Raw genomic sequence first — 12,286 nt, 5'->3', positions numbered from 1 at the left:
AGCCACGTTCATCGTGAATTTAGTGAAGAACTCTTCTGCCAGAAATCTCTGACCTTACCCATTTTCCTGGCATGCTGCAGTGAATGGAGTTTTGGATGAGCAGCAAGTTCTCCATTCTCACTGGCAGCAATGGCAGGGCAAACGAGATTGGACAATTCCACACCCTTAAATTCACTGTTCGGGTGTATATAGGTTTGTTATGTCTAAATTATAGAAACTGCAAGCATTTCTCTTCTCAATTGTGTGAAACATTTCTAAATTGCACCTTCCCTCCCTCCAACTCCAGGAGAATCCACATTTCCTGCACCCAGAGAACAAATCAGAACTTGTGTGTCAGAAGAAAACACACAAATCCCTGCATGATTACATAGCTGACATGCATTAAGATAGTTACAACTCAGTCTATTTAAAAAAAAATCACATTACACCAACAATTTTTGTCTCTTTCTCAATCCTCAGGCACCTTTATTCTTTTGAGCTGGATCAGAATTATTTATGGAATTACTTTTTTCCGATTCTCCAAACTGACTTTGGTCGTATGTTGTTTACAGTTTTGTGATATTTTGCCCTTATCCAGTTGTGAAAAAACACCCAATAAATTCTAAATGAATTAAGGTAAGGGCATCATTTTATCAGAACACTGAAAGCCATTCTAAATAGTTGCGGTCCAATCAGGAAGGGCTATTAGTTTGTGCAGAATGCTATCGACAGACAACACAGGAGTCCGTCTTAGCAATTCAGGAAGAAAATAATTTCTTTTGATGCCCCTCAAATGACTTCTTCTCCTGACACCACTGACTCCTTGCTGGAGTGGAATTCCAGTCAAAGCTACATTATCTAGCCTGTGACCATTATTCCTATAGACCTCGATAAAGGCTCAGCAGCCTATTAAAGCAAGGGCACACTACAGATGAGCCTGATTTTAAATAAATGGCAGAACCATCAGGAGCATAGACACAGAGAGATCTGGGTGTGCAGGTTCACCGGTCCTTAAAAGTGGCAACACGGGTGGAAAAGGTGGTGAAGGAAGCATATTGGCATGTTTGCCTTCATTGCACAGGGCACCAAGTCTAAAAGTTGGCAAATTACTTTACAGTTATATAAAATGTTGGTTAGGTCACATTTGGAATATTGTGTCCGATTCTGGTCACCACAGTACCAGAAGGACATGGAGGCTTTGGAGAGATTACAGAAAAGGTTTACCAGAATGTTGTCTGGAATGGAGGGTATTAGCTATGAGGAGAGATTAAATAAATTGGGATTGTTCTCCCTGGAAAGACGAGGGCGGAGGGGCGACCTGATAGAAGTTTATAAAATTATGAGGGGTATAGATAGGGTGAACAGTTGGAAGCTTTTTCCCAGAGCAGAAATAACAATTACAGGCACAAGTTCAAGATAGGGGGGGAAAGATGCAGTGGGGATGTGCAGGGGAAATTTTTTTACACAGAGGGCAGTGGTGGACTGGAATGCGCTGCCAAGTGAGGTGGTTGAGGCAGATACATTAGTGTCATTTAAGGCTTATCTGGATAGACACATGAACAGGCTGGGAATAGAGGTATACAGGCGGTTGGTCTCGATAGGACAAAATGATTGGCGCAGGCTTGGAGGGCTGAAGGGCCTGTTTCTGTGCTGTCCTGTTCTTTGTTCTTTGATTCTGCTTGAAGCCAATTATTCAATAATGGCAGGACTGGAACATCAGTTGGTCTTCCTATTCTTAATTCAGGATCTCTGAAGCCAAAGGCAATGCCCTGATGGAATTATTAGCGCCACACAAAATAACAGCAAATGGATAGTAAGCCGTCTCTTCCATTTGGACTTTCTGAATGGCCAATATATAGTCATGAGTTGAGTATGACAGAACTAAGCTCTCTTCACAAAAAATAAGAATCCTAGACTATAAGAGTATGTGAGAAAGTTGGCTAAAAATATAGAAACAATAGCAAGAGTTTCTACAAGATGTCAGAAATATGTAGTTATGATTTATAGATTTTTTAAGGACAACTGTTTGAAAAGCAAATGTCTGCCAAAAAAAGAACTTTGAAGAAGCCTTCATTCAGAAAAGGGATATGTGAACAGGCAATTTGGCATCTTTCAGTGATGACTCCAAAACATTCTCAACCTGCTTATCTCAAAAAGGATCACAAAAGACATTCTGAAATGCAATGAGTGTTCCACAAGTATGAATCAAATCCTTCCACCTGTTGAACTAAAGACTGACAAGGACCTGCATGAAAAGCTAAAAAAGAAGTCCTGATGGGAGAATGGCTGTTTGAATGGTCAACTAATATGAAACCGCCCTGTGAAATAGCCTAGCAAACCACTCAGTTCAAAGGCGATCAGGGATGGACAATAAATGCTGGCCAGCCAGCAACGCTCATGTTCAATGAACGAATAATAAAAAAAAACAAATCTTGATTCATCAGTTTGGGAGCAGCCAACTTTTGCTTTCATATGATAATAAAAGGTTGGAAGTTGCTAAATAGATAGCCCATCACTGATGCTGTATGCATTCATATCGTTTCGAATCCACCAAACAGTGGCATCAAGATTATTGTCTTCTAAACAATTCAGACACAGCTATCCACCAGTGAAATGTTGCACTAACTTTTAACTGTTTAAAAAGCATTTAGACAGTTACTTAGGTAAGATGGGTATCGAGGGATATGGGCCAAACACGGGCAATTGGGACTAGCTTAGTGGTAACAACTGGGCGGCATGGCCAAATTGGGCCAGAAGGCCTGTTTCCATGCTGTAAACCTCTATAACTCATTTGTGCTTTGAAATTTCTGTGGAAAATGTACTGCGTGGGGACTTTATTTTCAGAATCCAATTTTCCAGTGAAAGATGGAGAGACTATTTGCTTTGGATTCCATCCACTGGGAATAGTTGAAGTTCGCAGATTTTTTTTATATAGGAACGGTCTCAGAAGATCAAATGAGCAACTTGCAATGCTGGAAGAATTTGGTCTTTGTAACCTTATCATTTCTGTTTCAAAAGTGGAAATCCATTTTGCAACGCAAGTTGAAGAGTTCTTCAATTTAAGAGCACAGACCGAGCTTTGCCATCTATGATTGAACTGCACTGATGAACTTACCTGTTTCTAAGGAGGGTGATTCGAGAGTGTAAACACGCCTCGGGAAAATTGCATTTTGTTTTCTCTCATTTATTCAAAAGCGTAAATCTCAAATCCATATCCCTGAAGTCAGCTCAGCTCATTTATGGCTTATCTAGGAATGCTATTTTGAAGTTCTATTGCGTGTTGCTAGGCACCATCTCATGTTGGCAGTTCCTAAACTAGCAAATCACAATGTTTTATTTTGTTATTCAATATAAGCATTTAGTCCTTTTACTTCCAAGGATTTAATTGAATTTCGCTGGAGGTTAGTCAGGAGTGGATTAATTTTAAGTGACTGAGGTTATTAAAAGTCATATTTTTGTTCAATAATGTGCATCAGTTTACAAATAGTCAGCAAAATTTCATGCACTGGAAACACATCAATCAGGTTATTTTTTATTATTCATCTGTGGAATATGGGGATCGCTGGCTGGCCAGCATTTATTGCCCATCCCTAGTTGCTCTAGCTCAGACAGCAATTGAAAGTCAATCACATTGCTGTGGCTCTGAAGTCATATATAGGCCAGACCAGGTAAAGATGGCAGATTTCCTTCCCTAAAGGACATCAGTGAACTAGATGAGTTTTTCCAACAATCGACAATGGTTTCATGGTCATCAGTAGATTCTTCATTCCAGACCTTTTCTCATTGAATTTAAATCCCATCACCTGCCGTGGTGGGATTCGAACTTGGGTCCCCAGAACATTAGTTGAGTTTCTGGATTAATAGTTTAGCGATAATACCATTAGGCCATCACCTCTGCATTTTGAAAGTGGTGGGGAAAATATCCATGCAGGTTTTAACATTTTTCAAATATACAGCAAGATATTTTCTGTTGTTGACGTTGCTCACTGCCCATTCAGCTTAGAGTTATGAAGGGCTTTCTATTGATACAATACATTCTGCACTCTCTCCTTCCCCTCGCTATGTACAAGAAGTCTCACAACACCAGGTAAAAGTCGCACAGGTTTATTTGGAATCACGTGCTTTAGAAGCACTGCTCTTTCACCATGATGAAGGAGTAGTGTTCTGAAAGCTCGTGATTTCAGATAAACTTGTTGGACTTTAACCTGGTGTTATGGGACCTCTTATTGTGCCCACTCTAGTCCAACGCCAGCATCTCCACATCATTCTCTATGTACAGTATGCTTTGTCTGTAGAGTGCTCAAGAAACAATACTTTTCACTATAAACTAATACATCTGACAATAATAAATCAATATCAATAACTGAAGAGATTGCCATTTAGATTGATGTTATGGACAGTGCTGTTGCCATTTAGTGCATAGGTCCAATATTTTGATGCACCTGCCTTTCTTTCAGAACAATGTATGGGGTCTGCACTCTGGAACCTTGCATTCCTGCTACACTCAAAGCTCCTTCCAGTTGAAGGGTTGGATGCCAGCCAAACCCAACTAAATGGAATAAGTGCATTTGCCGAAACCTCAGGAACACTTTTAACTCATTCACCACCGAAGTCACATACACCAGCCCTAACCTGAAATGTTAACTCTGCTTCTTCTCCAGGGATGCTGCCAGGCCTGCTAAGTGTTGCCACATTTTCTACTTTTCATTGTAAATCCCATTCTGGTTGTTAGCGGCAGAATTCTCCCAAAATGATGGAGAACAATAGAGTGATCCAAAATTCTCTCACACTCAATCACTTTTTTGAAGAGTTGGAAGTTCTGTGCTGGTACCAGAGGGGGCGAGGGGCGCTAAATACGCTGGTCAGCCCAGCTTCTGAGGGCCCGGATGCCATTTCGCAGGGGCGCCCCATCCAAGTGTGCACTGGGAGACTACCTCCTCCTTCACCGCACAGACACTGGGAATGCCCCACCCTCCACTCCATCTTCGATAGAGCATTCCCACACCCCTCTCCCCAACACAGGTCACCACAATCGGGTCCTCTCGATGAGCCCTCCTGCCAGACCTCCTGCATCAAGATACCTACGTGGCCCCACATCAAGACCACCTTCTCAATCCATCCCTGCGTGACCCCACTGCCGTCAAATCCCCACTGCATAGCACCCCTCAACCATCCATCATCGTCCCCACTAATGCCCCATCCCCTCAGCACTGACCTTGCACACTAGTAGTACCCAACTGGCCATGCTTGGCTGTCTAGTGGCCACTGCCAGGCACCACCAGTGTATCAGGTGGACCTTGCCCAGCCATGCCCACTGACCACCTTCACTGTCCTCCGAGTTCCCTGTCATGACCAAGTCTCCCGTGATTCTTGCTGCTATCGCGCCACGCCCAAAGGCTGGTGAATTTGTACGCTGGGATTTGAACAGGCTCTGCATATTTAAATATGCTAATCGGACCCAGTTTGTGCATTAGGAAGGAGCCAGGACACTGGGCAAACTGCTTGGTGCTGGACAAGGAACAGATTTTTAGGCTCACACGCTATTATCCGGGACCAGCACAAGCAAGAAGCAATGTGGCAAGGTTGGAGAAGTGACACTATGAAGGACCATGATAGAGTAAGTGCCAGTAAATGCCCCTGCGTGACAAGGAAGGAACGCGTTTACACATTGGGGTCAGAAAAGAGCCAATTCAAGTCCTACATTTCAAGTTTGCTACTTTGTTGCCAATCGACAAGAGAAGTTCATTTGGTTATTTCCACAGGACATTTTGGTTGCATTCACATTTTATTTTATTGTTTTGTTTTCCCTCTTTGGTTGGCAGGAGACAGACTGCTCTTGATATTAAATCACACCCCCTCCACACAATGGATGAAGAGGGCTGATCATTAAAAATGCATACACAACATTTAAATACTGTATGTCCTGGAAATCCAAAATAAAAACTGAAAATTGCTGGGAGTGCTCAGCAGGTCAGGTTGCATCTGTAAAGAGCAAGACAGAATTAACATCCTAAATTAATGACCTTTCATGAATAACTAAGTTCGTCTGCAACCATTGCTCGTTGCTGCCCCACCCTCTCAAGACCCACCAATTCCAGAGTCTACCACCCTCCCGTCCCAATTTTCCAACTCTTGCCCGCAAACCCCCAACAAGTTCAAACCTTGGGCCTGATCTCCCCCTCACTCTATCCCTGGTCTCTCCCTATGACAGGGGAATGTTCTCAATGGCTGCTGCCTCCTGAGGCTTCTTTTCCCACTGCCAACCTGCCACCTTGTCAATCTTCAGTGGGAAAGGGTAGAAGAAAATGATAACGAGGTACTTACCTTTAAGCTCACCAGGGGCTCTGTACCATTTGGATTTCTGGGTTTCAATTTGTTACCGTGCTCCCCCAATCCCTGCAGCACGGGCAGCACAGTGGCACAGTGGTTAGCACTGCAGCCTCTCAGCCCCAGGGATCCAGGTTCGATTCCCATTTTGGGTCACTGTCTGGGAGAATCTGCACATTCTCCCAGTGTTTCCTCAGGGTGCTCCAGTTTCCTCCCACAGTCCAAAAGATGCGCTGGTTAGATGCATTGTCCATGCCAAGTTCTCCCTCAGTGTACCCGAACAGGCGCTGGAGTGTGGCGGCTAGGGGATTTTCATAGTAACTTCATTGCAGTGTTAATGTGAGTCGACTAGTGAAACTAATAAATAAACTTTAAGAAACTCCCTGCGAATATTGGGGAACTCATGTTCATAACAGAAGTAGAAAAGTAAAATGTCGTTTGGCCCATCAAGCCAACTCTTTTCACAGAGATAAGAACAGCAGATTTCGTTCCCAGATGGGTTCTTCCAACAATCGACAATGGTTTCATGGTCAACAGCGGATTCTTACTTCCAGATTTTCCTTTTATTGCACTGAAATTTCACCATCTGCCTTGGCGGGATTTGAACCCGGGTCCCCAGAACGTGAGTTTTTGAATTAATAGTCTAGCAATAATACCACAAGGCCATCGCCTCCCCCATACAACCTATTGTTCAAATTATCCATTTTACCCATTCCTTTTTGCAAAAACTGTGGCAGCAGTCATACAGCTGCACAAGAATACTTTGTAGCTTTTTTAAAATTATTTTGAAATCCGAGATTTCAATTGGGCTGGGAACTGCCAAACATGAACTACAATACAAGCAAGCTCTCCTTGAGCCTTCATTTATGTAAAAAGACAAATAGCTCTGCAATCTCTACATGGTCCAAACTTTGAGATAGTGGTCCTGATATTACATCTGGGTTACCAGCACATAACATGCCTCCATCTGAGGTTCTTTTGTCATCTTAGTTAATGTCTCAGGGAAATATTGGAGAATGTGCTTTCAGACAAGCACAGGGGTACACTAGTATTCCATAGTATGATTTCAAAGTCATAAGAGTTATTTGAGATGAACTGAGCTGGTCTGTTTATTCAAGTACAGATACAGAGAAGACTTAGCTCAGCCATCCATTTGAACATCCTCCTGTCGATGGAGAGTGTGGTCCCAGAAGAATGTTGGCCCTTTATCACAGTCAGCAAAAAATAGGGAGCCATTTCCCTGAATCTACTGCTGTGAAGAAGCAGTTTGCTCGGTTCAATATTGGCCACAAACAGAGATTCCACCATTAAGCTGAGTCTCAGGTCATCTCCCAGCAATGGTCATTGCTATGACAATTTGCAAATCTGAACAGTACGAATGGTCACACTCATCCTTCCATATACAGCCCTGCCCTGGCTTGACATTGCTACATTATCTTAATGGTAACCCTACAAATGTTAGTTTCCATTGGGAGACCAGCTGAGCTCGAATATTCCTACAATTCCACTGGGTCAATCTCAGTTCTGTGCGCTGATATTTCCTCTGAACCACGTGCTGTTCCAAAAATATAACTTGGGTGAAAAGAAATTACATTTGTTATAAAATTGATGACTTTGATTTGATTTATTATTGTCACATGTATTAGCATACACCGAAAAGTATTGTTTCTTGCATCCTACACAGACAAAGCATACCGTTCATAGAGAAGGAAATAAGAGCATGCAGAATGTAGTGTTACCGTCATAGTTAGGGTGTAGAGAAAGATCAACTTTATGCAAGGTAGGTCCATTCAAAAGTCTGATGGCAGCAGGAAAGAAGCTGTTCTTGAGTTAACTTATACAGGAATCTTTGCAGCAACTCTTAAGTAACTCATACAGGAAGCTGTCTAATTTCAAAAATCAGACAGACTTCCTGCAATTTCTGCCATTAAATTAAATCAAGAAAGCTCCCAAAATTATGTTCTAAACTTACTTGAAAGGAAAATTAGATACAGACAACCTTTAAGGAAGGGCTGATATTTTCCACTGCTAGCATAAAAGGCTACAGTTAAAGATGCTATTTTGAGTTTGAACTTGTCAAAATAGGCATCTTGAATTTAATGAATCCACTACGACCCTTGCTTTGAACACATAAAACTTACCATCAGTTAAGTCATCAGCAACTGTCTCTTTCCAAAATGTACTTAAGTGTGCAAATAAAAAAGGAAGCTCTATAAAACAAGTCCTCTTGAAAAACTGGGTTAACCTGCCAACTTTGTTGACCTTAGAAGATATAAAATAACCCATAAACCTCTTTCAAAAGTTATTTCCAAAACAAAACTGTACAGAGAACAGTTTTGAATACATGAATGTTCATTGCACCAAAGCAAGATTGTTCCAATATTAAAGGAGACCACTCTGCCCATCTAAAACTAAACCCAGTATACTATAAAATCATTTCAATTTTTTTTCTTTTTTATTCATTCATGGGATATGGGTGCCACTGGCTGGCCTGCACTTATTCTCCATCTCTAGTTGCCTTTGGGAGGCAGTTGAGAGTCAATCACATTGCTGTGGCTCTGGAGTCACACTTAGGCCCGACAGCAAATTTCTTTCCCTCAAGGACATTAGTGAACCGATAGGGTTTTTCCAACAATTGACAATGGTCATCAGTAGATTCTTAATTCCAGATTTTTTTTATTAAATTCAAATTCCACCATCTGCCCTGGTTGGGTTTGAACCCCGGTACCAAAACATTAGCTGAGTGTCTGGATTCATAGTCTAGCGATAATATCACTAGGCCATCGCTTCCCCAATTCTCTAGTCAATTTTCCCTTAAAAATATCTTGTACTGGCCATACCTGTGGTAATCAAGTAATTTCTTTTAACAGCTATGAATAATGATACACAACATACACTTTCAGTATATCTCAGCATGTGCTGAGTAAGCACCATTGAGCTATGAGGAGAGGCTGAATAAACTGGGCTTGTACTCGTTAGAGTTTAGAAGATTGAGGGGAGATCTCATTGAGACGTATAAGATGATGAATGGGATGGATAGGATAGAGATGGAGAGACTTTTCCCGCTCAAAAAAGACAGTAGGACTAGGGGGCACAGCCTCAAGATAAAGGGGGGGCGGTTTAGAACGGAGTTGAGGAGGAACTTCTTCACTCAAAGGGTGATGAATCTCTGGAATTCTCTGCCCGTTGAAGTGGTGGAGGCTGCCTCGCTAAATATTTTTAAGACACGGGTTGATGGGTTTTTGATAAGAGAGGGGATTAAGGGTTATGGGGAGAGGGCGGGAAAGTGGAACTGAGCCACGACAGATCAGCCATGATCTTACTGAATGGCGGGGCAGGCTCGAAGGGCTAGATGGCCTACTCCTGCTCCTATTTCTTATGTTCTTATTACTGGAGGTACCAATCTTCTGGTCAGATGTTAAACCAAGATTGACCTGTTGTGGTTCTGTAGTTAAAGGCTCCATGGGACTATTTGAAGGGGCAAGGAGTCCAATTCTGTGCTGGTACCAGAGGGGGTGAAGGGCGCCAAATATGCTGGTGAGCCCAGCTTCTGAGCTCTCGGGCACTGTTTTGCAGGGGCGCCCCATCCAAGAGTGCACTGGGAGACCACCTCTTCCTTCATCGCACAGACATTGGGAACACCCCACCCTGCCCCCCATCTTCGGTGGAGTGTTCCCACACCCCTCTCCTCAACACAGGTTGACACAATCGGGTATACTCGATGGGCCCTCCTGCCAGACCCCCACATCAAGATATCAATGTGTCCCCGCATCAAGACCGCCTTCTGATGCTAATTCATTCATTTTTTTATTTCCCCAGGGAAGGAGGCTGGGAAAACATTTTGAAACTCCAGGAATTAATGAACTCAAAAAGAGGACCAACATTTCCAGCTTATCGATCTTGGGTGGCACTGTGGTTAGCACTGCTGCCTCACAGCACCAGGGACATGGGTTCGATTCTCAGCTTGGGTCACTGCCTGTGGAGTCTGCACATTCTCCCCGCATCTGCGTGTGTTTCCTCCGGTTGCTCTGGTTTCCTCCCACACTCCAAATGATGTGCTGGTTAGGCACATAAGGTACACTGAGGGAGAACTTAGAATGGCCAAACAGATGCTGGAGTGTGGTGACTAGGGGATTTTCACAGTAACTTCATTGCGGTGCGAATGTAAGCCTATTTTTTAACATAAATAAAAAAAACTTCTTACCACTGAGCACTGAAGTCAACAAACTCTTTTGAGAATCTGTCAGCAGGAAGCTGTGGAGAAGGCTCTTCCACCACCTGTTTGAGTTGTTGAAAAGGTGTGCCCCAGGAATCATACGGGAATCTTAAGATTGCCATCTCAATCTAAACAGAACACACATATGGGCACTGTTAATCTCCTCAAGGTCCACGATAGTGAACAACACTGAAGAAATCCTCATACTGCCGTGGGCTGATAAGAGAGAATGGTGAAATAATTCAGCAAGAACAAAGTCACAAATAGCACAGAGAGTAAATGGCACTGTAGCAAAGACATTAATTGCATGATATTTGTACCACAAGTTGTCACAGGGTCAAAATCCTGGGATACCGACTTAATTGTACTGTGGGATAACCTTAATACACAGATGTGCAGTTCAAGACAGCAACTCACCACCACTCTCTCATGGGCAAATTGGAGAGGTCTTAAATGCCGACCTTGCCCGCAATGTCCAGTGGCAATTGGCTTAGGTCAAAATTAGGTTTAAAATCTGTCAAGTAATTTTCCCATTGTGTTCGGTAAAGTGCTCATAAATAGTTTCAAAACATGCATGGCTCTATTTGCAGGTTGAGGTGGGGGGTGGGGGTTGCGTGGGGCGGAGGTGGGAGGAGAATTCAGGGGTGGAGTCTGACAATTATTTCAGCATCAAATTTTATTTAAGTGTAGAACACTTCCTTCCATGCTGAAATTTCTGCCTGCTAACACTATGTTCCCTGAAACAAACACATTCCTTTGGGAAGCTGTGGATGTCTCTTGTTCTCTTGGCAGCTGGGCCTTCAAGCCAGCTCCAACTAATTTCCAACCCAAATTGAGTAAACATCTGTGAAGGGAAAAGACCAGTTACATATATAGAGGTAGGACCAGCAGAAGATATTCTATTATAGCAGTTTCAGTTGGAGTAGTTTCAGTAATGCCCAAGGACTGCCAACAGAACATAAGAACATAAGAGATAGGAGCAGGAGTAGGCCATCTAGCCCTTCGAGCCTGCCCCGCCATTCAATAAGATCATGGCTGATCTGTCGTGTCTCAATTCCACCTTCCCGCCCTCTCCCCATAACCCTTAATCCCCTTGCCTGTCAAAAACCTATCAACCCGCGTCTTAAAGATATTTAGCAAGGCAGCCTCCACCACTTCAACGGGCAGAGAATTCCAGAGATTCACCACCCTTTGAGTAAAGAAGTTCCTCCTCAACTCCGTTCTAAACCGCGCCCCCCCTTTATCTTGAGGCTGTGCCCTCTGGTCCTATTGTCCCTTCTGAGCGGGGAGAGCCTCTCCACCTCTATCCTATCCATCCCATTCATCATCTTATATGTCTCAATGAGATCTCCCCTCATTCTTCTAAACTCTAACGAGTACAAGCCTAGTTTATCAAGCCTCTCCTCATAGCTCAACCCCCTCAACTCCGGTATCAGCCGAGTAAACCTCCTCTGCACTCCCTCCAAGGCCAAAATATCCTTGCGTAAGTGCGGCGACCAAAACTGCACACAGTACTCCAGCTGCGGCCTCACCAGTGCCCTATACAGCTGCAGCAAGACCTCCCTACTTTTATATTCAATCCCCCTCGCTATGAAGGCCAGCATCCCATTTGCCTTCCTGACCACCTGCTGCACCTGTAGGCTGGGTTTTTGTGACTCATGCACGAGGACCCCGAGGTCCCTCTGCACCGTCGCCTGCTGCAGTTTTTCGCCATGTAAGTAATAGTCCTTCCTACTATTATTCCTACCAAAGTAGACCACCTCG

At 43.3% G+C, this 12,286-nt stretch overlaps 1 protein-coding gene across 2 annotated transcripts in view; it reads right to left on the bottom strand.

Annotated features, from left to right (window-relative positions):
* map2k6 (mitogen-activated protein kinase kinase 6) overlaps nt 1–12,286 on the bottom strand; it is a 107,461-nt gene that overhangs the window by 17,208 nt on the left and 77,967 nt on the right. For both annotated transcript variants that reach the window (XM_080209189.1, XM_080209190.1), the window contains one exon: nt 10,511–10,650. In XM_080209189.1, coding sequence (XP_080065315.1) covers nt 10,511–10,650 — 140 coding nt within the window. The remainder of the gene's footprint in view (nt 1–10,510; nt 10,651–12,286) is intronic.

Source organism: Carcharhinus amblyrhynchos, chromosome 21, assembly GCF_965287045.1.
Source record: "Carcharhinus amblyrhynchos chromosome 21, sCarAmb.v2.hapA, whole genome shotgun sequence".
NCBI lineage: Eukaryota > Metazoa > Chordata > Chondrichthyes > Carcharhiniformes > Carcharhinidae > Carcharhinus > Carcharhinus amblyrhynchos.
Note: the sequence above shows the minus strand (reverse complement) of the source record. Positions and strands in the feature narration are given on the sequence as shown.